The 27,488-nt window shown below is 43.1% G+C and overlaps 1 protein-coding gene across 4 annotated transcripts; it reads left to right on the forward strand.

The window, feature by feature from the left end:
* Window positions 1–220: 220 nt before the first annotated feature.
* LOC139574462 (electron transfer flavoprotein-ubiquinone oxidoreductase, mitochondrial-like) lies at window positions 221–27,480 on the forward strand. 4 transcript variants are annotated; one of them, XM_071399042.1, is made up of 13 exons: window positions 221–351; window positions 1,449–1,601; window positions 3,131–3,360; window positions 5,593–5,674; window positions 5,812–5,930; window positions 6,241–6,318; window positions 6,509–6,655; window positions 6,952–7,092; window positions 15,369–15,512; window positions 16,398–16,566; window positions 17,196–17,378; window positions 17,622–17,843; window positions 26,890–27,480. In XM_071399042.1, the coding sequence occupies exons 3-13, from the start codon at window positions 3,139–3,141 to the stop codon at window positions 27,051–27,053; spliced, it is 1,671 nt and encodes a 556-aa protein (XP_071255143.1). In that variant the 5' UTR covers window positions 221–351; window positions 1,449–1,601; window positions 3,131–3,138; the 3' UTR covers window positions 27,054–27,480. The 4 variants fall into 4 exon arrangements, with proteins under 4 accessions (XP_071255143.1, XP_071255140.1, XP_071255142.1 ...); XM_071399039.1 differs by having other exon boundaries at window positions 236–423; XM_071399041.1 differs by lacking the exons at window positions 221–351; window positions 1,449–1,601 and adding an exon at window positions 2,278–2,426.
* Window positions 27,481–27,488: the final 8 nt, after the last annotated feature.

Below are 27,488 nucleotides of genomic sequence, written 5' to 3' on the forward strand. Positions count from 1 at the left end.
CACTGTAAGGTCTACTACACCTGTTGTATTCGGTGCATGTGACGAATAAAATTTGATTTGATTATGAAATGGATACTAATTACAGTGTACATGTCTCTGAGTCAATCCAGTCAGTGTGAGATCTACATTTACGCAGGTACCGCCTATTTTCACTCACGTGAAAGTGTCAGAACATTGCAGCTTCTGCGCAGTTACTGATCATCTCGACGGTATGTTATGTATGTGTTATGAGACGAATTTCATAAGGTGTCTCTGGAGGAGATTTGTGGTCCAATCAGACTTACACGAGCATTGGGGTGGCTGAGCTGCGAGAGCACTTCGGCTGTACCCAAAGACTACCGCTGCTAACTGGTGAGCTAGCTAGTACTAGCTGACTAATGTTAATTCATACAATGTTTCCAGCTAGCAGATATTCAATTCAAGGTAAGTTAGCTATCTATGCACACGCGTGTCAATTTCCATGTTCTCTCTCTTGCCTTTTGACACATATTGGTCCCCCTAACTTGTCAATGATAGTTATCAAAACTACCTAGCTATAATTTGAGAGTGGCATGCACTAAGATTTTCATAATAAGATGGGTGACATTAGCTTTGTGAAATCTTTTAACGCTAACTAGTTAACGTTAGCTATCTCCACTCTGGCACTGTAGCTAACTAGCCAAACCAAATGTAGGGCAAAGTTGAAATCAGATATAGTGCACACGAACGACTGTCCTTGGGTCAGAATATTATTTAAGTACGTGTATAACAAAGATAAATTGGTAGCTACGTTTCCTCTTACATTGTGTGTTTTGAAACCACTCTTAGAATAATATAAATATATTAACTTTGAAAGTAACTTGGCTGGCTAGCTAGCTAGCTAACTTTGTAGCTTGCTATAGTTCTTGCAACCAATAGAGGCCAAGTCTTTGAGTGCATGGATCCTCCAAAGATTCAGAGGGACAGTTTATGGCTTGATCAGAGGAAGGTGGTCAGGGAGATGATTGACGAAGAGTCTTGAGGATCATGTAGAGGGCTAGGACTTTTTTTTTTCTTTCGTACTGATTTGTTACTACTATATGTGATAACTTATCTGGCTGATACCAGTACTCTGCTGACAATCTCAGAAAAGAGAGTGCCTATTGACAAGTGCACATGGCCATACAAATATATCACAAGCTGCTAGGCAGAAGAATAGTGACACATTCAGTTGCAGTGTATTATACAGTTCTGCTGTATAGCCCAATAAACACTCACATAATGACGTCATGATAGTTTGTTACTTCACCTTCAGTTGTGTGATCCATCATAACCAGTGACATGAGTTGCCCAGGCCACCATGAGTGTACTTTTGACTATGTGATTGTTAGTACAGTGCATAAGATAACTTGTGTAAAGTAGGATCTATCTTAATCAGCTTCCTTGCCAGTCCCAGTCGGCACTGACCGGATCTGCCTTGTTCTTTGCAGCCCAGAGGTGTATAAGAGCGTTGAAAACAGTGAAAGCAGAACATGCACCTCCACAGCTCTACACATGGAGATGGAAATGCTCGTCCGCAGTAACGCCTCGCATAACATCACACTACACAATCTGCCCCAGGGACAAAGACCCACGATGGGAAGGTACATAACATCACACTACACAATCTGCCCCAGGGACAAAGACCCACGATGGGAAGGTACATAACATCACACTACACAATCTGCCCCAGGGACAAAGACCCACGATGGGAAGGTACATAACATCACACTACACAATCTGCCCCAGGGACAAAGACCCACGATGGGAAGGTACATAACATCACACTACACAATCTGCCCCAGGGACAAAGACCCACGATGGGAAGGTACATAACATCACAGTGCACAATCTGCCCCAGGGACAAAGACCCACGATGGGAAGGTACATAACATCACACTACACAATCTGCCCCAGGGACAAAGACCCACGATGGGAAGGTACATAACATCACACTACACAATCTGCCCCAGGGACAAAGACCCACGATGGGAAGGTACAGAACATCACACTGCACAATCTGCCCTAGGGACGAAGGTACATAACATCACACTGCACAATCTGCCCTAGGTACAAAGACCCGTGATGGGAAGGTACATAACATCACACTGCACAATCTGCCCCAGGGACAAAGACCCACGATGGGAAGGTACATAACATCACACTACACAATCTGCCCCAGGGACAAAGACCCACGATGGGAAGGTACAGAACATCACACTGCACAATCTGCCCCAGGGACAGAGACCCACGATGGGAAGGTACATAACATCACAGTGCACAATCTGCCCCAGGGACAAAGACCCACGATGGGAAGGTACATAACATCACACTACACAATCTGCCCCAGGGACAAAGACCCACGATGGGAAGGTACATAACATCACACTACACAATCTGCCCCAGGGACAAAGACCCACGATGGGAAGGTACATAACATCACACTGCACAATCTGCCCTAGGGACGAAGGTACATAACATCACACTGCACAATCTGCCCTAGGTACAAAGACCCGCGATGGGAAGGTACATAACATCACACAATCTGCCCCAGGGACAAAGCCCTGCTACGTGAAGGTACATAAGATCACATTACACAATCTGCCCCAGGGACAAAGACCTGCTATGGGGGTAATCCTCCTCATCTATGGTTCACCTCATCTATGGCACACAGTCTGAAATGGAATGTATTGCATTATGCAACACCCAAACACCTTTGTTTTTCTCACCTAATCTCATGTTAACTTTTAAATAATCTCATATGTGAGTGACTGGGGAATATATTAGGCTTATGTCTTCCTAAAACAAACATTTGTCCTTCAGTGTATACTATTGTAAGTTATTGTTATTAGTGTATACTATTGTAAGTTAAGTTATTGGAACTCTGATGTCAGCACTACACATTTCCACTTTTGATATTAGATAGTACTACATACTGCTATTCATTCCAGTTTGTCTTACAGAGGCTTGTGTAACCTTGCCCGAGACCTGAAGACTTGTGTGAGCTCTCCCAAGCTAATGACTGTCGCTGTAGCTCAGTGGGCTAACACAGTCCTGTGCCGCTCAGACGACCCAAGTTCCAAACCCAATTGGTGACATACCTATTTGTGTGTGGTGTTTTGTCTATGGCCAGGTGTGGAGATGGAGCGGTTTGCCGACGAGGCTGATGTAGTGATAGTGGGCGGGGGTCCCGCAGGGCTGTCGGCAGCCATCCGGCTGAAGCAGCTGGCCAACGAGCAGGAGAAGGAGCTGCGTGTCTGCCTGGTGGAGAAGGCCTCTCAGATCGGCGCACACACTCTCTCCGGGGCCTGCCTGGAGCCCAGTGCCCTCAACGAGCTCTTCCCAGACTGGAAGGAGAGAGGGGTATGTTAGTGTGCAGGGCTTAAGACTTTTTCCACTGGTGACACTTGCTACCAACTTTTTTAAGTTGATGGCACCAACACATGATTTGGTCGCACCAAGTCTTCAGGTATTCAATGCTCAATATTTTTTAAATTTTATTTCACCTTTATTTAACCGGGTAGGGCAGTTGAGAACAAGTTCTCATTTACAACTGCGACCTGGCCAAGATAAAGCAAAGCAGTGCGACACAAACAACAAAACAGAGTTACACATGGAATAAGCAAACATACAGTCAATAATACAATAGAAAGGTCTATATACAGTGTGTGCAAATGAGGTAAGATAAGGGAGGTAAGGCAATAAATAGGCCGTAGTGGTGAAATAATTACAATTTAGCAATTAAACACTGGAGTGATAGATGTGCAGAAGATGAATGTGCAAGTAGAGAGACTGGGGTGCAAAGGATAAAAACAATAACAGTATGGGGATGAGGTAGTTGGATGGGCTATTTACAGATGGGCTATGTACAAGTGCAGAGATCTGTGAGCTGTTCTGACTGAGATTTTTGTAGTTCGTTCCAGTCATTGGCAGCAGAGAACTGGAAGGAGAGGCGGCCAAAGGAGGAATTGGCTTTGGGGGTGACCAGAGAGATATATATATATGCTGGAGCGTGTGCTACAGGTGGGTGCTGCTATGGTGACCAGCGAGCTGAGATAAGGGGGGACTTTACCTAGCAGGGTCTTGTAGATGACCTGGAGCCAGTGGGTTTGGCGACGAGTATGAAGCGAGGGCCAGCCAATGAGAGCGTACAGGTCGCAGTGGTGGGTAGTATATGGGGCTTTGGTGACAAAACGGATGGCACTGTGATACCCTACTCAATAAATTGAATGTAGTCTATTGGAGGCTATTTTGTAAATGACATCGCCGAAGTCGAGGATCGGTAGGATGATCAGTTTTACGAGTGTATGTTTGGCAGCATGAGTGAAGGATGCTTTGTTGCGAAATAGGAAGCCAATTCTAGATTTGACTTTGGATTGGAGATGTTTGATGTGAGTCTGGAAGGAGAGTTTACAGTCTAACCAGACATCTAGGTATTTGTAGTTGTCCACATATTCTAAGTCAGAACCGTCCAGAGTAGTGATGCTGGACGGACTGGCAGGTGCAGGCAGCGATCGGTTGAAGAGCATGCATTTAGTTTTACTTGTATTTAAGAGCAGTTGGAGGCCACGGAAGGAGAGTTGTATGGCATTGAAGCTCGTCTGGAGGTTAAAAAACAGTGTCCAAAGAAGGGCCAGAAGTATACAGAATGGTGTCGTCTGCGTAGAGGTGGATCAGAGACTCACCAGCAGCAGAGCGACATCATTGATGTATACAGAGAAGAGAGTCGGCCCAAGAATTGAACCTTGTGGCACCCTCATAGAGACTGCCAGAGGCTCGGACAACAGGCCCTCCGATTTGACACACTGAACTCTATCAGAGAAGTAGTTGGTGAACCAGGCGAGGCAATCATTTGAGAAACCAAGGCTATTGAGCCTGCCGATGAGGATGTGGTGATTGACAGCCGAAAGCCTTGGCCAGGTCGATGAATACGGCTGCACAGTATTGTTTCTTATCGATGGCGGTTAAGATATCGTTTAGGACCTTGAGCGTGGCTAAGGTGCACCCATGACCAGCTCTGAAACCAGATTGCATAGCTGAGAAGGTGCGGTGGGCTTCAAAATGGTCGGTAATCTGTTTGTTGACTTGGCTTTCGAAGACGTTGGAAAGGCAGGGTAGGATAGAATGGACGCTTACTTACAAGCCCTTAACCAACAATGCAGTTCAAGAAATAGAGTTAAGAAAATATTTACTAAAGAAACTAAAGTAAAAAATAAAATTGGAGGCTGCTTCAGACGGTCTGTTGGAAATGTTACAATGTCATTCAGAGGAAAGAAGCATCTTCTCACTGAGTTTACTCTGCAGGAGTTTCTTTCCACTGAGAGAGATTAAAATGAAATTGTCCACATCTCTGCTCTTTATTATTAGAAAGGCTGTGAGGGATATGCAGCATATGCTCAATTCACAGACATCTTGTGTTAGACGGATACACACAGGATATGGACCTGGCATTTTCTTGGTCTTTTTTTCATTCTTAGACAACTATGACAGTGCATCACAGTCCCAGACAACACTGTGATACTTCCCACTGGAATGTCTTCAAGCAACACAGGCTAAAGATAAAGTGTTAACGCTATTTTTGTACTCTTCCCTTAGGCACCCTTGAACACACCAGTGACAGAGGATGTGTTTAGCCTTCTAACCAAGAAATACAGAATCCCTGTCCCAATGTTGCCAGGTAAAGTCACATGCATGTTTACATGAAATGACACCTCTAGCTTGTCACCTGTAAGCTCTGTTATAAACATACAGAAATTATGGTATTAGCCTTGAATGTTCAGTCTGTTTCTGTGCAATTGTTTGATTTTCCTATAGGTCTGCCCATGAACAACCATGGGAACTACATTGTGCGGCTGGGCCACTTTGTGCGTTGGTTGGGAGAGCAGGCTGAGGAGCTGGGAGTGGAGATTTACCCCGGCTACGCTGCTGCTGAGGTGAGCCCTGCCCACTCTCTACCTCTCTCACATTTTAAGAAAACACAGGCCATCTTACTAATGTAGGGGTGACAATTACTGTGACAAGCTACATTGATCTTTTCTCGAATGTCAGATTTTTCTCTGTAAACATTTACATAATTGGATGCCGTTGTCCAAATATAGGCCGTGATATTTTGAGTCGTTTTCATGCCTGAGATCGATAACTGATTTCACTGCGATGTGTTGACGGGACATGCCTGGCTTTCATTGATCGTGTTCGCTTGTATTCTACTTTCAAAAGTGTTGAATTTCTGATTGTGTTTTTTAGGTTTTATTTCATGAAGATGGAAGTGTGAAAGGAATTGCCACCAATGACGTGGGTATCGCTAAGGATGGTTCGCCAAAGGTAAACTTCAGTACAGTCACTTATTCACCAATGTGAAGCATACAGTATGACTTTGGAAGTTTAGTTGGACTGTAAAAACGGCAAGTTTGATTAAAAACAAGGAAGAATCAGCACTGAATAGAGTATTTATGACAAGTAGCCTCATCCCTGGTGTATCAGAATAACATGCTCCTCTACATTGCCTCTGCAGGACGTGTTTGAGAGGGGGATGGAACTCCATGCTAAAGTGACACTGTTCGGAGAGGGCTGCCATGGCCACTTGGCCAAGCAGCTCTACAGGCAGTTCAACCTCAGGGAGAACTGTGAACCACAGACCTACGCCATTGGCCTAAAAGAGGTAACTCCCCCTGCCCCCTCAAATCCCAAAGTGTCTTTCTCAAAGTGTCTTTCTCAAAGTGTCTTTGTATTTGGGCAGAATTAAACAAATACTCTATACTTGGTCTTCTGTTTTCAACCAGTCATCCATTACAGATTGAAAGGGTCTGTTAATTTATTATAATTTGTAGTAGCTATTATTTCTAAATGGATCCAAATTAGAATGGCATATTGATTACATTTTACATTGGAGTCATTTAGCAGATGCTTTTATGCAGAACGACTTCCATGAATGGCGTTATTTTTCTGTTTGACCAGGTGTGGCTGATTGATGAGAAGAAGTGGAGACCGGGCAGAGTGGAGCATTCGGTGGGCTGGCCGCTGAACAGGAACACGTACGGCGGCTCCTTCCTCTACCACCTGAACGAGGGCGAGCCACTGGTGGCCTTGGGCGTTGTGGTGAGTCCCTGTTATGGTGGCCATTTTGGCTTCTTGATGCCATTTAATGGCAACAGTCAAACTACTAGACATGCTAACACTTTCAAACGGTCTGAACTCTAAATGAAGTAACCTTTTTACCACTGAGGTCAGTGTATGTCAATGTAGTATACCTCTACCCATTATCTTATTGGCCTTTTTAAGGGGATGTTTGTCAGCTTATCATGTGAATCTTAATTAGGCCTAAAATAACAACTTAGGGCTGTTACGGTGACTGTATTACCACCACACCGGCAGTCATGAGACATGGCCGCAGTCAAATTCCACGTGACCGCTGAGTCACGGTAATCTCCTTTTATGCACTCTGGACATGCATTGGTATGGTACCCAACTCGCTAACCATCAAGTCGCTAATGGTCTGTTACTCAGCGCTCTATTGTCCCTCTAACCACTCTGACATCAATGCAAATACCTTCGAAATTCATATCAAACACATAATCAAAACAGTATCATGGTTTTAAAACCCACCGTTAGGCTACATTGTTTGACCTCAATGTGATCGATCAATTTGAAGAAAGATGTTCAACAGCAGGTTGAAACTGAGTGGAAAACATGGTCGTTGAGGATGTTGTATCAAAGCCAAACACAACGAAAAGGACAGTGCTTTCTAAGGTGACGATTATTTCAAAGCGTTTAATACGTAGCATGTAGACCATTAGCTTATGCAGACGCATAGGCCTATACAGTGCCTTCAGAAAGCATTCACAATTTATATAAATCAGAATTAAACAACAGTTGGACGGATCCTATATCCTTCTTAGACTCAACAACTCTGAAGCAACTATCAGCAAACCAAAAATAATCACTAAAAACAGAGATCACCCAAGAATAAATATTAGATACTGTTAAACATTCACACGGAGAAAAGCACCAGGAATGGATTGCTTTCCCATGGAATTCTATTCAACATTTTGGGACAAAGTAGCCCCCCCCCCCTCTATTTACACAAATGACAACACACATCATTCAATTCAGTGCTTCCTAGTTCCATGTATCAAATAGTTATTTTGGTTATATTAAAACCAGGAAAATCTGTAGTCACCTGCTGATTTTATAGACCCCTAAGTTTAATAAATTGTGACAAATAATAACAAAGCTTATAATCAATAGAATGGCAAAAGTCTTACCAGACTTGACACATATCAATCAAACAGAGTTTATTAAAAATTGACACTTACAAACAAATACAAGAACAAGTTTAATACAATATGCAAAAAAACAAGATATAGATTGATCAATAATGGCTGTTCATGGCGAAAAGGCGTTCATCTTGAATGGCCTTTTCCAGTCAACTTCGGAAGCTTTCAACTTTCCAGCTGAAATAATACATTTTAATAAAAATATTGTACTGACCAATGTAGATTAGTTTAAAATACATGCAACTTACATATCCAGAAGATTTCAAATCAAAATGTTGTGGTATCAGAGCAACCTTGAGGGAATCGTATTTGAGTCAAAGGATGTTCATGTAATAGGGAAGATATGCAAAACCTTGCAGAGAGCATATCCAACTAAAAATCTATTAGAAAAAAATATATAAACTATTGGAACCAAGACTTGGAGGAAAGTTGGAGCATAACTAATGAAATTACAGTTAATGAAAATGTACTCTTAATCCAGTATAAACCTAATGTATAGAATTGATTATACATGAGACAAAATTCACAAATTCTACAGCACAACGGCAGAGTCATGACTTAAGTGTAAAACTAATAATGACTCAATAACCCATGCTTTCTGGGAATGTTATAAAGTCTGGAAGTTGTGGGTGGAGCTAGAAAGCTGTCTGTCAGAGGTATTACAATGTACATTTAAGTCATTTAGCAGACGCTCTTATCCAGAGCGACTTACAAGTTGGTGCATTCACCTTATGATGTCCAGTGGAACAACCACTTTACAATAGTGCATCTAACTCTAAGGGGGGGGGGGGGTTAGAAGGATTACTTTATCCTATCCTAGGTATTCCTTAAAGAGGTGGGGTTTCAGGTGTCTCCGGAAGGTGGTGATTGATTCCGCTGACCTGGCGTCGTGGGGGAGTTTGTTCCACCATTGGGGTGCCAGAGCAGCGAACAGTTTTGACTGGGCTGAGCGGGAGCTGTACTTCCTCAGAGGTAGGGAGGCGAGCAGGCCAGAGGTGGATGAACGCAGTGCCCTTGTTTGGGTGTAGGGCCTGATCAGAGCCTGAAGGTACGGAGGTGCCGTTCCCCTCACAGCTCCGTAGGCAAGCACCATGGTCTTGTAGCGGATGCGAGCTTCAACTGGAAGCCAGTGGAGAGAGCGGAGGAGCGGGGTGACGTGAGAGAACTTGGGAAGGTTGAACACCAGACGGGCTGCGGCGTTCTGGATGAGTTGTAGGGGTTTAATCGCACAGGCAGGGAGCCCAGCCAACAGCGAGTTGCAGTAATCCAGACGGGAGATGACAAGTGCCTGGATTAGGACCTGCGCCGCTTCCTGTGTGAGGCAGGGTCGTACTCTGCGAATGTTGTAGAGCATGAACCTACAGGAACGGGTCACCGCCTTGATGTTGGTTGAGAACGACAGGGTGTTGTCCAGGATCACGCCAAGGTTCTTAGCGCTCTGGGAGGAGGACACAATGGAGTTGTCAACCGTGATGGCAAGATCATGGAACGGGCAGTCCTTCCCCGGGAGGAAGAGCAGCTCCGTCTTGCCGAGGTTCAGCTTGAGGTGGTGATCCGTCATCCACACTGATATGTCTGCCAGACATGCAGAGATGCGATTCGCCACCTGGTTATCAGAAGGGGGAAAGGAGAAGATTAATTGTGTGTCGTCTGCATAGCAATGATAGGAGAGACCATGTGAGGATATGACAGAGCCAAGTGACTTGGTGTATAGCGAGAATAGGAGAGGGCCTAGAACAGAGCCCTGGGGGACACCAGTGGTGAGAGCACGTGGTGCGGAGACAGATTCTCGCCACGCCACCTGGTAGGAGCGACCTGTCAGGTAGGACGCAATCCAAGCGTGGGCCGCGCCGGAGATGCCCAACTCGGAGAGGGTGGAGAGGAGGATCTGATGGTTCACAGTATCAAAGGCAGCCGATAGGTCTAGAAGGATGAGAGCAGAGGAGAGAGAGTTAGCTTTAGCAGTGCGGAGCGCCTCCGTGACACAGAGAAGAGCAGTCTCAGTTGAATGACTAGTCTTGAAACCTGACTGATTTGGATCAAGAAGGTCATTCTGAGAGAGATAGCAGGAGAGCTGGCCAAGGACGGCACGTTCAAGAGTTTTGGAGAGAAAAGAAAGAAGGGATACTGGTCTGTAGTTGTTGACATCAGAGGGATCGAGTGTAGGTTTTTTCAGAAGGGGTGCAACTCTCGCTCTCTTGAAGGCGGAAGGGACGTAGCCAGCGGTCAAGGATGAGTTGATGAGCGAGGTGAGGTAGGGGAGAAGGTCTCCGGAAATGGTCTGGAGAAGAGAGGAGGGGATAGGGTAAAGAGGGCAGGTTGTTGGGCGGCCGGCCGTCACAAGACGCGAGATTTCATCTGGAGAGAGAGGGGAGAAAGAGGTCAAAGCACAGGGTAGGGCAGTGTGAGCAGAACCAGCGGTGTCGTTTGACTTAGCAAACGATGATCGGATGTCGTCGACCTTCTTTTCAAAATGGTTGACGAAGTCATCCGCAGAGAGGGAGGAGGGGGGGGAGGGGGAGGAGGATTCAGGAGGGAGGAGAAGGTGGCAAAGAGCTTCCTAGGGTTAGAGGCAGATGCTTGGAATTTAGAGTGGTAGAAAGTGGCTTTAGCAGCAGAGACAGAAGAGGAGAATGTAGAGAGGAGGGAGTGAAAGGATGCCAGGTCCGCAGGGAGGCGAGTTTTCCTCCATTTCCGCTCGGCTGCCCGGAGCCCTGTTCTGTAAACTTACTTTAATCCGTCTGTCTGCATATTTGAAGACATGAGATGCCCAATGGGCTGGACGATTCTCTTCTCATTACTTATCTTGAAAAAATGTATACTAAAAACTTGGAAGTCAATCAATCGGCCATCATTGAGACACAATGGAAAAATCAAATTACTTATTAATGAAATAGCATGGGCGACCATACAATTTAAAGGCCAAGTGGCCTTAATTACACTTTGGATGGTATATCAATACACCCAGTCACTACTCAGTTGCTGGAGATGAAGGAAACCACTCAGGGATTTCACCACGAGGCCAATAGTGACTTTATAACAGTTACAGAATTGAATGGCTGTGAGAACTGAGGATGGATCAACAACATTGTAGTTATTCCACAATACTAACCTAATTTGAAAACTTGGTTTTGTATTTGGTATTTTATTAGGATCCCCATTAGCTGTTGCAAAACCAGCAGCTACTCTTCGTGGCGTTCACACAAAACATGAAACACAATACAGATTGCCATATAATACAGAACATCAGTAGACAAGAACAGGTCAAGGACAGAACTACTTACATTTCAGTTTGCTTTCCCACAGACACGGGAGACAAATTCACCTTTCAGCAGGACAATAACTTAAATAGGTCTGACCCCATTTAGTCGACTGGTCGAGATTTCTTTAGTCGAGCAGTAGCAAATAAAAAATAAACAAAGAAATCGTGGTGTACAAGAAACCTGTCTGATTCGTGCCTATTTGAGTGGACTGATCCATTGTGGAGGCCGTGGGGGTGGCACAGTCCATCAGTCTAAGACGTGCTACTAAAATTGTATATGGTTATATTATTACACGGTATTATACATTTTATAACATGCGCTTTCTCCCACATTGCATAGTGGTTCTAAAACCCATCAGTGCACTGTTAAATTGGCGCCTTTTCCTAGACCATGTTGCTATGTGCATAATAACAAAGTTAACCAGCATATTGGTGTTGAAAACAATGCAGTGGAGGCAGCAGCAGCGTTAGGGGACAAGAAAACAGCCCTGGCCTTAATTGTCTAAGAAAGTTGGAGAGGAAACCCCAACTTAATTTGATCTATAATCAATAGCCTAACTGTTAAATAAATCATCCACATACATCTTTAGAAATTAGACAGATCCTGCTTCTGTTGCCTGTTGAGTGTTTGTTTAATAGCCTACTGATTCCGTGAGCACCAAGCCTCCCGCAACAAATTTGTCTGTTTTTAATCTTTGCTATGCTGTAATAAAGGCTTTACACTTTTTTTGTTAGACCAGCCTCTTTGGTATTATTTATAATTTATTTAGTGTTTACACTGTTCCAAATTGTCTAAAATTATATTTATTATAATAATAACCCTTTTTCATTGAGCTACTTATTGTTATTATTATGATCATTATAAGTAATGTCATTATCATTAGTAGGCTTAGTATAGCGGTCTTGTATAACCACCATCTAGCTGTAGGCCTAAGAGTGCGTACTGTTTAGTCTTAATACCGTAGCGTACTCTGGCTTATATTTCAATACATATAGGCCACTGTATCAATCAATAATGTGTTTGTTCATGTCATCACACAGTATACGGGTCATTCATGATGTGAAATGCAAACAAGCATTTGTTTTAAAATAAAATAACAACGCGACCATTGAATAATTAGCATAAACAATAAATAGGCCTAACCCGAATGAATGCAACAGTTTTTAGTCTTTGCTGTGATAAAGGCTTTACAATTTTTTGCAACAGACTCTCTGATACGCTTATAATTTAATTAGTGTTTACATTGTTCCAAACAGTCAGAAAAATTATATTGTAATCTAACAGCACCTTTTTCTTGATCTCCAGTATTTTCCACAACTAATCAATTTTATTCCACACATCTGACTTCCCCTTTACCTCCTGAGCAACCAGTAAACATTCCCCCATTTCGAGTTTATTTGTCACATCCTCTGCATCCATATTGCAGTTACATGTGTTATAACCTATTTATTAATGTGATTATGATAAGCTATAGGTCAGACCCTATTGGTCACGTGCATGTGATGTTACATGTCACATAAAGAGAGCAAGGGTTGAGGGAATAGGGAATGTTTTTTTTCGAAACAATTGAGTGATTTCGGTAAACAACTTTTCAGTCAAATGGCTGTAATTATGTTGCAGCTTCAGCAACACGGAAGGTGCGATACACTGTTGATGTTCTGTGGTAGTTGCTGCAGCAGGGAGGAGAGCAAGACAACGGGTGTTTGTCACACTGTCACTAGCTGTCTTTTTTTACACGTCACAGCAAGTCTGAGCCAGGCCCGGCACAATCAAATCAGTTGCGGTTGGAATCCCTCTAGTCATTTGTGTGTCTTAATTATTTAATCAAACAGTTCGCTTAAGGCATCAGACAAGCTCAGTGCGTATAGTTGATTTGTTTAAAACACACAGGATGTATCTAATATGTGGAAAAATACGTGGAAAAACTTTGGCCAATTGATTGGTCGAAAGAACAGACAACTTAAAAAAAATATATATATATGTTTAATTATTTTTATTTTTTTTATTGAATATCCAAAAACATACAATATACTTGCAGTGAAGCCGCTCAACAACTACACCACACCAGTCATCCAACGACGTGCCCTACTCAAGGGCACGTCGACAGATATCCCACATTCTTGGTTGACCAAGATTATAATTTTTGGGGGGGACAGCCCTAAACCTAAAATACAAGGCCAAATACAGTATACACTAGAGTTGCTTATCAAGAAGAATGTTATGGCAATTCTTGAAAATGGCTGTCTATCAATAATCAACAACCAACTTGACAGAGCTTGAACAATTTTTTTAAGAATAATGTGCAAATATTGTACAATCCAGGTGTGCAAAGCTCTTAGACTTACCCAGGAAGACTCACAGTGGTAATCGCTGTCTAAAAAAAACTTGAATTAAAATAATGATTTTGCTGTTATACGGAAGCGTAGTAGCCTATCGCATGTTACGCAAAAACATACAAAATATAAACAGATTTAAGATGTCTTTGGCACATAATTGGTGTAGCCTAATACACACTTTTTATTTTAATTTTTTACAAATTCTAGTAATCGCATTTGAGTGTGGACTGTAATAGTATACGTTCTGGATGGACTAGTTATCTTATGTTACGCTCCAAACGTTCTATGCATGAGTCTGGGAGAGAATATATACTGTAGGCCTAGGAGATGCTGTTGGTTCATTTATTGTGCAGGGCGGCTTACAGAGCTAGCATACAATGATAGTGAATTTGTATTTGATGTTGAATAGCCTAGTAATAATATATTTTCATAATTAATAGGCTGACACATTTACGTTTAGCTACAGAATATCTCCTTCATTCCTTTCTCAAACGCGCAGAAAGAGGGGCTGTCAACAGTTTAATGAAATGTGTTTCATTGTGGTAAACGTGTTACTATCGATGTTTCTGAACATATTTCACTTGCTTACCTGGCATGATTAAAAAACTAACCGTGGGAAAGCAGCCTCCATTCGCTATTCGGGTGCATAAGGATGTATTTTGGCCCCTGCACCTGTTCCTGTCCATTTGATAATGGGCCATTCTAAATCGAAACAAATTTTACATGTAAGTAAAGACAAAATTACATTGAGAATAGTCTGGAGGGTGAAAATATGATCACTTGATGAGAGAACAGCATGTGCAACCTGAGGCAAGGAACAGGGGGCAAGCTTTTTTGCGACTTTCTCAAATCATCAATAGCCTATAGTCGCACCATGCAACCCATATGTTTTGATTTAAGACATTCTAAGGTTTGTATCATTCACAAATAAAGTTGCTAAATAACTCTAAATCTAGCGTATAGGAACTGTTTAAAGTTATCACTCTTACGCTCAACATAGCCACTTTATATGCATACTCTATTTTATTCAGCTAAGTTCTATTATATTATTCTTACTATAACATAAAATAATTGCAGGAGACTTCTAAGCATATCTTGTCTGCTAAATTAACAAGCCTATGGCATGGCGCATAACCAGATACCATACAGCAGACACTCAAATTCTGTTCTTCTAAAATACATTTTCTTCATATAATGTTTCTTTGGAACTGCCTAAAATAAATAGTGGATTTATTGTGATGGTGTATATTAAATGGATTTATTAGCCTTTTTTTAATGTGGATGTTCCAAAGGCGTGCATCAGTGGCATGTTTGCGTTGAGGCCTGGAGATGCTAAATGTGTTTATGTTAATTAATGGTCAATTACCGTGAGACTGGCATAACCGTCTGTCAAAATGTCATGACCACCACAGCCCTACTTGAGATGTGTATAGCTAAAACTTTTATGTAGATCATACATTGAGGTCAAAAACGAATGTTGTGTATTACCCCACTCCCAGGTTGGGCTTGACTACACCAACCCGTACCTCAGCCCTTTCAGAGAGTTCCAGCGATGGAAGCACCACCCCTTCATTGCCAAGACCCTGGATGGAGGGAACAGAATCGCTTACGGAGCCAGGGCGCTCAATGAGGGAGGCTATCAGGTGTGTGTGTCATGTGTATATTATTTATGAACTACTCAAAGGTGTGTGAGTGTGTTGCTCTGTGCATGCTTCAGTGACGATAGGTGTTTCCATTAACTTGTCCAGTTTTTTTTAGAGTTTGCATAGAAAGTAGATGTGACAATTGCCTGCTACGGTGTGTTTCCATTGGACTGTCTTGTGTCAATAAAAACAGCTGGACTTAATGATGTAATGAAGTCGCTAAAAAATAATAAAGTGTTTCCATTATTCATTTAGATGTTGTGCATTAATAAATTGGGGACAGCCTATATGCCCTCTTACCTATATGTCTCAGGTATAGACCCTAAAGCCAGCATGGATAGAATGCAAGAATTAACTAATATCATCCATATTCTAATAATTCTCATGTGCCAACTTGCACTCCTTCAGATCTGAAATAATTGGATGGCAAAACTTGCCAGCCAACCAGAAATGCAAGGTGAAGCAATACAGGCATTCTCGAAAGTCAGGACAATCCTTATCCTGCAAATAAACACTTTATAGTTGAAAAATGTGATTTTAGCAAGCAGTAGCATCTACAATTCAATGTGGAGTGGAGCTTTATGGTTACGTGATGACATCATGTGCCCCACGTACCTTGAAATTATTAATCAGTCATCAGTTTCCATTATAAAGAAAGTTTCACAAAAGAAAAATCCATCCCTGTCAAACAGATAAAAAGTTTTTTTGATTTTTGAAAAACATTTTAGCGACATTGCTTGTGTTTAATAAACCTGGGTCAATGGAAACCTGGCTACTGTGTGTCTTGGCAGCAAAAATGGGAAATGCATCAATCTGTCAGGTTTTCCACTGGTTCTGAGGTTACATTCAAGATTATAATCTTTACCTGTCTGTTCTTCCATCCAGTGCCTACCTAAAGTGACATTCCCTGGGGGTATGCTTATCGGATGCAGTCCGGGCTTCATGAACGTACCAAAGATTAAAGGCACCCACACGGCCATGAAGAGTGGCATGCTGGCCGCAGAGGCCATCTTCCCCAAAGTCACAGCCAAGGACCTAGCATCTGAAACTGCAGGTAACCTAACTGCTGGGGGGGGGGGGTCTTAGAGCAAAATGGAGAAGACCATTGTGAGAGTCTCATTTCCATGGTGATCATATTATTTTCTAGGTCAAACCAGTTGGACTCCACAAATGTTTTTGTGAGAAGATCGATTTTCGGGATATCTCCTGGTCTGACAAACACCACTGTAGCTCAGCCACCTTCCACCTCAGCGGCGGAAGGCCCACATAAGTGGATGCGGTGGATTAAGATGCAGCCCATACCAAAAAAAAAACATATCTAGCTTAAACAGACAGATTTTGATGGGGATTTTTTTATTGTGGTAATTAGACTGACGCACGGGGACTCTTAAGGATTAAGCCAGACCAAAACCCTTTCCTTTGATTAAATGCACACACACACCTCTGGTTACTTGAGGTGAAACCTGAGGCACATTTCAACACAATAAAATATGCACTGAAGAGAAGAGACTCTTATCACTAAAGCCAATAGGAGAACATTGATGTTAATTGCTTCTTTCCAGTTTCATTTTTGTATGTACATGAATGGAGTTTTCACACAAAGTAAATGAGCAGTTTAATTTGTGGGTGATATTCTAACATCTTCTGCTTTACAATGAGTTATTATTATCTGATGTCCTCCAGGACTTCATGTACCTGAATATGAGGACAATTTGAAGAAGTCTTGGATCTGGAAAGAGCTGTACTCAGTAAGGAACATCAGGCCCTCGTTCCACAACTACTTTGGGCTGTACGGGGGCATGGTCTACACCGGTGTCTTCTATTGGATACTCAGAGGGAAGGAGCCATGGACACTGAAACATGCAGGTACAACATATTGAGGTTGTTTTGTATGATACGTTCATCAGATGGTTATATAGCAACTCTTTAAATGTGAGAAAAAGTAAGAATAACAAGTAGCCCTCCTGGATGCTAGTCTTTCTGTTTAAGCCAAGTTGTCTTCGGACAAAATCATGCTCAGGCTGAGTGTATTGCCTCAGGGAACAAACCAAGGTTATTTTATCTGGTCTGCCCTGTAAGGTTTGATAACTTCCAACTCTTTTACCCTAGGCCTGGACTCGGCCCAGCTGAAACCGGCTAACGAGTGCACGGCCATCGAGTACCCCAAGCCCGACGGCAAGCTGAGCTTCGACCTGCTCTCCTCGGTGGCTCTGAGTGGCACCAACCACGAGGGGGACCAGCCCCCCCACCTCACCCTGAAGGATGACAGCATCCCCGTGAACAACAACCTGGCCATCTATGATGGGCCTGAGCAGCGCTTCTGTCCAGCAGGTACCACTGATGCACAATTACACATCCATCCTTCGCCCATACACCATAGGAACATCACTTAGATCTTAAAGGGTTGGATAGAATTGAGCAATATGTTAAGGGTTGCAGTAGTGTAAAAATACTTCAAAGTACTACTTAAGTTTTTTTGGGTGTCTGTACTTTACTATTTATATTTTTGGCAACTTTTACTTCACTACATTCCTGAAGAAAATATTGTACTTTTTACTCCATACATTTTCCCTGACACCCAAAAGAACTCTACATTTTGAATGCTTAGCAGAACAGGAAAATTGTAAAATTCATGCACTTATCAAGAGAACACGTGGTTATCCCTACTGCCTTATGTTCTGGCAGACTCAATAAACACACATACATCTTTCGTAAATAGTGTTGGAGTGTGACCCTGGCTATCCATGCATTTTAAAAACAAGAAAAAAGTGCCGTCTGGTTTGCTTAATATAAGGAATTTGAAATTATTTATACTTTTACTTTTGATACGTAAGTATATTTTCACAATTAAATGTACTTTTCATATTTAAGTATATTTAAAACCAAATACTTTCAGACTTTTACTCAAGTAGTATTTTACTGGGTGACTTTTACTTCAGTAACATTCTATTAAGGTATCTATACTTTTACTCAAGTATGAGAATTGGGTACTTTTTCCACCTCTGCCAGGTTGTCTTCTACTGCAGTCGTGCTTCGCATCTCTGAAGATTGCTGTGTAATATTACTGTGGTGCCTCCAGGCGTTTTGAGATACAAATGAGTGGATTTGGCTATTTCAGTCACACCCGTTGCTGACAGGTGTATATGACAGGTGTATAGAATCAAGCACACAGCCATGCAATCTACATAGACAAACATTGGCGTAGAATGGCCTTACTGAAGAGCTCAGTGACTTTCAATGTGAGACAGTTGTAGAATGCCACCTTTCCAACAAGTTTGTTTGTCAAATTTCTGCCCTGCTAGAGCTGCCCCGGTCAACTGTAAGTGATGTTATTGTGAAGTGTAAACGTCCAGGAGCAACAACGGCTCAGCCGTGAAGTGGTAGGCCACACAAACTCACTGAACAGGACCACCAAGTGCTGAAGCGCGTAAAAATCGTCTGTCTGCGGTTGCAACACTCACTACCGAGTTCGTCGGGAGCTTCATAAAATTGATTTCCATGGCCGAGCAGCCGCACGCAAGCCTAAGATCACCATGCGCAATGCCAAGCGTCGGCTGGAGGGGTGTAAAGCTCGCTGCCATTGAACTCTGGGGCAGTGGAAACACGTTCTCTGGAGTGATGAATCACGCTTCACCATCTGGCAGTCTGACGGACAAATCTGAGTTTGGTGGATGCCAGGAGAACGCTACCTGCCCTAATACATAGTGCCAACTGTAAAGTTTGGTGGAGGAGGAATAATGGCCTGGGGCTGTTTTTTATGGTTCGGGCTAGGCGCCTTAGTTGTGTGAAGGGAAGAGAAATTCTAACGCTACAGCATACAATTACATTCTAGACGGTTCTGTTCTTCCAACTTTGTAGCAACAGTTTGGAGATGCCAGGTCTAATCGCTCCATATTAATGCCCATGATTTTGGAATGAGATGTTTGACGAGCAGGTGTCTACATACTTTTGTAGTGTAGGATAATCTGTGCAGCATGACTGCAATGAGGACGACCTGGAACTCCAAGTAGGAGGTATGGGGCTAGGCCAGGGGTATAATTGGATATTACCAAAGATTGATTATTATATTGACAAGATAGACGTGACCACTCTAACAATGGTAATACATGTCCTCAAACATGGAAGGCAGGCGGGAGGAGGCAAGATCAGGTTGGACCATTCTAGCCAATGAGAGCGCTAGAACGCGTGTGAACAATGGGCCATAGTGATGAAGGACTTATCTTTGGATCTGTGCCATTATGCAGGGCTGCCCAACCCTCTTCCTGGAGATCTACTGTCCTGTAGGTTTTCAGTCCAACCCTAATTTAGCGTATCTGATTAAGCTAGTTAAGGTCTTGTTCATCAGCTAATTAGTAGAATCAGGTGTGTTAAAGGGTTGGACTGAAAACCCACAGGACGGTAGATCTCCAGGAAGAGGGTTGGGCAGCCCTGCATTATAGTGTCTGTGGCAACATAGTAGTCAATTTTCTTCTTCATTGGCTGATTGCTCTCAGCTCATAGGAATCCCCACACAGTTGACTACTTTAAAATGGTGGAAGCCCTCTATGGCAATGTCCATGCTAAAAAGTGTTATATCCATGAGTCCTCGATCTCTATTACAACAGGCAAAACTCTGATATAAAGAAGTATTTTTATTTTCCAAAGTTGCCGAAATGCCACGTGTGTCCACTTATCAGTGCATTCATTACAACCTAACCATTACGAAATTATATTAGATCAAATAAACCTCACGTAGCACATTAGCAATACATTATTTGTTAACCAAATTCGTCACTCTCGTTGACCTCCATACAAAAATGCCTCACTTGGTGGTAGGGTTGCAAAGGGACGAAAAATGTCTGAAATTTTCCATGGCAAGTTAAGCCTGGGAATTTGGGGGAATTTTGCTTAAATTCATCAAAACAGTTAGCTTTTTTTGTGGGATACACATGAGGCAATTCTTAGTATAGTGGCATATTTTGGTTAAACTATCCCCAATTCAATGGAATTGCAACCTTTGCATGCACAGTGCATTCTTCCATCAGCGCACTTGCAGCGCACTCTTCCATCACATGTACAGCTGATTCTCAAGATCTTGCATACTACTGAGATGCTATTGAGCCCACACTACTACACTGTCTGAGCCAAGGACTACATCCTTTCTGGTAAGTTTTGATTACAATACTGGGTGGGTTGAATATACACTGCTCAAAAAAATTAAGGGAACACTAAAATAACACATCCTAGATCTGAATGAATGAAATATTCTTATTAAATAGTTTTTTCTTTACATAGTTGAATGTGCTGACAACAAAATCACACAAAAATTATCAATGGAAATCAAATTTATCAACCCATGGAGGTCTGGATTTGGAGTCACACTCAAAATTAAAGTGGAAAACCACACTACAGGCTGATCCAACTTTGATGTAATGTCCTTAAAACAAGTCAAAATGAGGCTCGGTAGTGTGTGTGGCCTCCACGTGCCTGTATGACCTCCCTACAACGCCTGGGCATGCTCCTGATGAGGTGGCGGATGGTCTCCTGAGGCATCTCCTCCCAGACCTGGACTAAAGCATCCGCCAACTCCTGGACAGTCTGTGGTGCAACGTGGCGTTGGTGGATGGAGCAAGACATGATGTCCCAGATGTGCTCAATTGGATTCAGGTCTGGGGAACGGGCGGGCCAGTCCATAGCATCAATGCCTTCCTCTTGCAGGAACTGCTGACACACTCCAGCCACATGAGGTCTAGCATTGTCTTGCATTAGGAGGAACCCAGGGCCAACCGCACCAGCATATGGTCTCACAAGGGGTCTGAGGATCTCATCTCGGTACCTAATGGCAGTCAGGCTACCTCTGGCGAGCACATGGAGGGCTGTGCGGCCCCCCAAAGAAATGCCACCCCACACCATGACTGACCCACCGCCAAACCGGTCATGCTGGAGGATGTTGCAGGCAGCAGAACGTTCTCCACGGCGTCTCCAGACTCTGTCACGTCTGTTACATGTGCTCAGTGAACCTGCTTTCATCTGTGAAGAGCACAGGGCGCCAGTGGCGAATTTGCCAATCTTGGTGTTCTCTGGCAAATGCCAAACGTCCTGCACGGTGTTGGGCTGTAAGCACAACCCCCACCTGTGGACGTTGGGCCCTCATACCACCCTCATGGAGTCTGTTTCTGACCGTTTGAGCAGACACATGCACATTTGTGGCCTGCTGGAGGTCATTTTGCAGGGCTCTGGCAGTGCTCCTCCTGCTCCTCCTTGCACAAAGGCGGAGGTAGCGGTCCTGCTGCTGGGTTGTTGCCCTCCTACGGCCTCCTCCATGTCTCCTGATGTACTGGCCTGTCTCCTGGTAGCGCCTCCATGCTCTGGACACTACGCTGACAGACACAGCAAACCTTCTTGCCACAGCTCGCATTGATGTGCCATCCTGGATGAGCTGCACTACCTGAGCCACTTGTGTGGGTTGTAGACTCCGTCTCATGCTACCACTAGAGTGAAAGCACCGCCAGCATTCAAAAGTGACCAAAACATCAGCCAGGAAGCATAGGATCTGAGAAGTGGTCTGTGGTCACCACCTGCAGAACCACTCCTTTATTGGGGGTGTCTTGCTAATTGCCTATAATTTCCACCTGTTGTCTATTCCATTTGCACAACAGCATGTGAAATTTATTGTCAATCAGTGTTGCTTCCTAAGTGGACAGTTTGATTTCACAGAAGTGTGATTGACTTGGAGTTACATTGTGTTGTTTAAGTGTTCCCTTTTTATTTTTTTGAGCGGTGTATTTTATATGACATACATGATTTTTTGTTAGCTAGTAAATAGTAGCCTACAGCAAAGTGTTTAAATAATTTCTAACTTGTTAACAATTTCTGCTAGTTTGTTTTTGCTACCATGTGGGTTTTTAGCTTGCTTGAGCCTGCTAACTGAGTGTTAATTCACCTGTTTCCACACCCGTTTCCATGTTTCATTTTAAAACATTTATCTTACAAAGGAGTTGTTTAATCTAACTGCTTAACTATTTATCTGTACATGGAATTGTATTTAGTTTTTTTTCTTGTCATTTTCCCCCCTAATCTTTACAGGAAAATGCCACGGGTACTATCTGATGTGTGGAGACATTTCACTGCAGCTAATGTAAAAGGAAAAGCTTAGTACATTTGCAAATACTGTGCCAAATCATATGTGAAGAATGCAACAAAGATGCAGAATCATCTGGCCAAGTGCAAAAAGTTCCCTCAGCGCTCACAACCTCTGACAAAAGTCCTTCTACTTCTATTCGAGGTGAAAATTATGAATCAGACACCTTATTGATAACAGCTCATGGTCCTCCTGGAATTAGATGTTTTTTGACTCAATGGGGGAATGTAGTCAGAGACATGCTGATGAATGTCTTGCTCGAGCTGTGTATGTAACTGGTTCACCTCTGATGCTCACAGGCAATGTGTATTGGAAGAGATTTTTGAATGTTCTTCGCCCAGCATGCACCCCTCCAAGCAGACATGATTTATCTACTCATTTGCTGGATGCAGAATTCAATAGAGTTCAAGTGAAGGTCAAGCAAATCATAGACTGTATTGCAATCTTCTCTAATGGGTGGTCGAATGTTCGTGGGCAAGGAATAATTAACTACACCGCCACCCCTCAACCAGTATTCTACAAGAGCACAGACACAAGGAACAACAGACACACCGGTCTCTACATTGCAGATGAGCTGAAGGCAGTCATCAATGACCATGGACCACAGAAGGTATTTGCACTGGTGACAGACTATGCTGCGAACATGAAGGATGCTTGGTCTAAAGTGGGGGAGTCCTACCCTCACATAACACCCATTGGCTGTGCTGCTCATGCATTGAATCTGCTTCAAGGACATCATGGCACTGAAAACAATGGATACACTCTACAAGAGAGCCAAGGAAATGGTTAGGTATGTGAAGGGTCATCAAGTTATAGCAGCAATCTACCTCACCAAGCAAAGTGAGAAGAATAAGAGGACCACATTGAAGCTGCCCAGCAACACCTGTTGAGGTTTGTTTGACAATTTCCTGGAGGGGAAGGAGTATCTTCAAGAAATGGCCATATCACAGTCTGCCGATATAGACAGCCCCATCAAGAGGATCCTCCTGGATGATGTATTTTGGGAGAGAGTGGTAAGAAGCCTGAAACTCCTGAAACCTATCGCAGTAGCCATTGCACGGATTGATGGAGACAATGCCATCCTGTCTGATGTTCAGACTCTGCTTGCAGATGTAAGAGAAGAAATCCGTACTGCCCTGCCCACTTCACGGTTGCTCCAAGCAGAGGAAACTGCAGTTCTGAAATACATCAAAAAGCGTGTTAACTTCTGCCTGAAGCCCATACACTCCGCAGCGTACATGCTGGACCCCAAGTATGCTGGCAAGAGCATCCTGCCTGGTGCAGAGATCAACAAGGCCTATGGTGTCATCACTACTATCGCTGCCTTGGCCTGGATGAGGGCAAGATTCTTGCCAGTCTGACAAAGTACACTTCCAAGCAAGGGCTTTGGGATGGAGATGCAATATGGCAGTCGTGCCAACGTATCTCATCAGCCACCTGGTGGAAGGGACTTTGTGGATCTGAGGCTCTTTCCCCTGTTGCCTCCATCATCCTCCAAATCCCACCAACATCAGTCGCCTCAGAGCGCAACTGGTCTTTGTTTCTGACCAATACGAGGGTTGGTGGCCATCCGGGCAAATTTGAGGCTTTTTGAGCCTGACAACAAGCCATCCTCAACAAGGTTGGAAAGTGACAGTGAAGATGAGGCCTCAGAGTCTGATGTTCAAGAGGTGGACATTGAGGAGTTCCAGGAAGAAGACATGGAAGCCTGAGAGGAAGACAACCAAAGCTTTAGTTTCTAGACTATCATTTTACAGATCTATGTTGAAAATGTTTTTGGGAGATGCGATGGATCAATGGGGTTCATTCAATATTCACTTTGTTTTGTTGCTCAGTGATATCATCCCATATGAAGAGTCAACTCAATTTAATTAATCCATTGTTTTTTTCTATTGGAAGGATTTAATCATTTGCAATTATGTCTACTTATGATAAGGTAAAAGGTTTATGTTTCTGTCCCCAAATATATCCAATGCAAAAAACATCTACATTTAAATGGTATTAATATTAATTTGCATATATTCCTGTCAATTCCCACGGAAAGTTTCCACCTTTTTGAATATTCCCCAAAATGTGCAACCCTACTTGGTGGGCTTATTTTCCTGGACAGATTTAAAACCTCTCGCATCGCCTCTTCCTCTCTGTTATGACTGTCCACTGAAAGACCTGACCCTATCAATAAAGACCTATCAATAAAGTAAACCCAAGCAGAGTGCACACCATTGCTGCTTCCAAGTGCTGTCATTGCCTGCACAACCAATATGACTCGACATTGATATTGTTCGGCACAGCCAGGTTTATTCTCTGTGAAATTAATATCAAACCCAATACTGCTACAGAGGCAGAGCTGTAATAAATACAGTATGATTGATTTGATATGCAGACAACACTGTTAGAAATCAGTCTTCTCCAGATGTCTGGCCTAAATTACTGACCTAGAACCTGGGATTTATATTTCTGCATCTCTTTCATGGTTTCCCATCCATAAAGAATGTAAATTAAAAACTTTTTAGTACCACCCATTAAATGCACTGAACAAAAATATAAACGCAACATGTAAAGTGTTGGTCCCATGTTTCATGATCTGAAATAAAAGATCCCCAAAAATTGTCACACGCACAAAAAGCTTATTTCTCTCAAATTTTGTTGACAAATTTGTTTACATCCCTGTTAGAGAACATTTGTCCTTTGCCAAGATAATCAATCCACCTGACGGGTGTGGCATATCAAGAAGGTGATTAAACCGCAAGATCATTACACAGGTGCATCTTGTGCTGGGAACAATAAAAGGCTACTCTAAAATGTGCAGTTTGGTCACACAACACAATGCCCGTGATGTCTCACGTTTTGAGGGAGCGTGAAATTGGCATGCTGACTTCAGGAGAGTCTACCAGAGATGTTTCCAGAAAATGTTATGTTAATTTCTCCCACCATAAACTGCCTCCCATGTTGTTTTAGAGAATTTGGCAGTACGTTCAACCAGCCTCACAACCGCAGACCACGTGTAACCACGCCAGCCCAGGACCTCCACATCCGGTTTCTCCACCTGCAGGATGGTCTGAGACCAGCTACCCAGACAGCGGATGAAACTTTTGGTTTGCACAACCAAAGAATTTCTGCACAAACTGTCAGAAACCGTCTCAGGAAAGTTAATTTACTTGCTCGTTGTCCTCACCAGGATCATGACCTGACTGCAATTTGGCGTCGTAAGCGACTTTATTGGGAAAATGCTCACCTTCGATGGCCACTGGTACGCTGGAGAAGTGTGCTCTTCATGGATGAACCCCAGTTTCAACTGTATGGGGCAGATGGCAGACGTGTTGGCAAGAAGTTTGCCTATATCAATGTTGTGGACCGAGTGCCCAGTGGTGGTGGGGTTATGGTATGGGCAGGTAGGCATAAGAGCTATCGTGACGAGAACCTGAGGCCCATTGTTGTGCTATTGATCTGCCGCCATCACCTCATGTTTCAACATAATGCACGGCCCCATATGTCGCAAGAATCTGTACAAAATTTCTGTAAGCTGAAAATGTTCCAGTTCTTCCATGGCCTGCATACTCAACAGACATGTCACCCATTGATCATGTTTGGGATGCTCTGGATCAACAAGTATGACAGCGTATTCTAGTCTCCCCCCCCCATAGTTTAGGGCCTCCCGAGTGGCGCAGCAGCTCCGTGCTAGAGACGTCACTATATACCCTGGTTTGATTCCAGGCTGTATCACAATCGGCCATGTTTGGGAGTCCCATAGGGCGGCGCACAATTGGCCCAGCGTCGACCGGGTTAGGCCGTCATTGTAATTAAGAATTTGTTCTTAATTGACTTGCCTAGTTAAATTCATTTTATTTAACCTTAATTTCAGGAAATCTGTAAATTGAAATAAATAAACTAACTCTGTAAAATCGTTGCATTTTTGTTCTGTGCAGTACCATGCATTTACACTGAACAAAATTGAACATTTCTGGGATTTTTTAAATTTCAGGTCATGAAACATGGGACCAACACGCTTTACATGTTCCATTTATATTTTTGTTCATTGTAAGTAGTACCACCATTGAAATGTAATTTCATTATCTAATGGATAATGAATTGTGACTGTCTAGGAGGACTGCACTGCACACACCTGCGGTAATTCTGGCTGCATAGCTATCATTTCTCACATCAGTCATTAACCTATGTTTCACAAGAGTAGACTTACAGTATTAGTTAGGGTTGTCAATAGATTTGTCTTAACTCCCTTCATTCCCCTTTCACTAGGTGTATATGAGTACGTTCCACTCGAAACTGGAGAAGGTATGAGGTTGCAGATCAACGCTCAGAACTGCGTCCACTGCAAGACGTGCGACATCAAGGACCCCAGCCAGAACATCAACTGGGTGGTGCCCGAAGGCAGCGGAGGACCAGCCTACAACGGAATGTGATTTCCCTTTTCATTCAGACATATCACGAGGCAACAATTGTAGCAGTGAGGTCAGAAACCTCAAGTGTGGTGTCTGCAAAAACACATTCAGGGCTTGCTGCCAAGACAGCTTTTAGAATCTACTATACTGTGTGCATAGATATGGAACTGAATGTCAACATTGTAAAGTACGGGCATTAAACAGTGACTTTGGTTCATGTACGGTTTTCTGAATGCAGCTAAAAAGTATTTTATATATTTGTATGCCATAAGCAGAAGAAGCTACATTGACATGGATCAAAATCTCTTTGAAACAGTGCCAAAATGTAGGGTTATTTCATTAGCTAGTTGCAGGTGCCATTAGCAACAACAGCATATGATCTATGAGATACTGTACATAATGTCATTAGTGGGTAGAATGCATGAGGGTGAATAAAATATTTACCGTGCCTCGGTG

The sequence above is a fragment of the Salvelinus alpinus genome, chromosome 4 (assembly GCF_045679555.1).
Source record: "Salvelinus alpinus chromosome 4, SLU_Salpinus.1, whole genome shotgun sequence".
NCBI classification, from domain to species: Eukaryota; Metazoa; Chordata; class Actinopteri; order Salmoniformes; family Salmonidae; genus Salvelinus; species Salvelinus alpinus.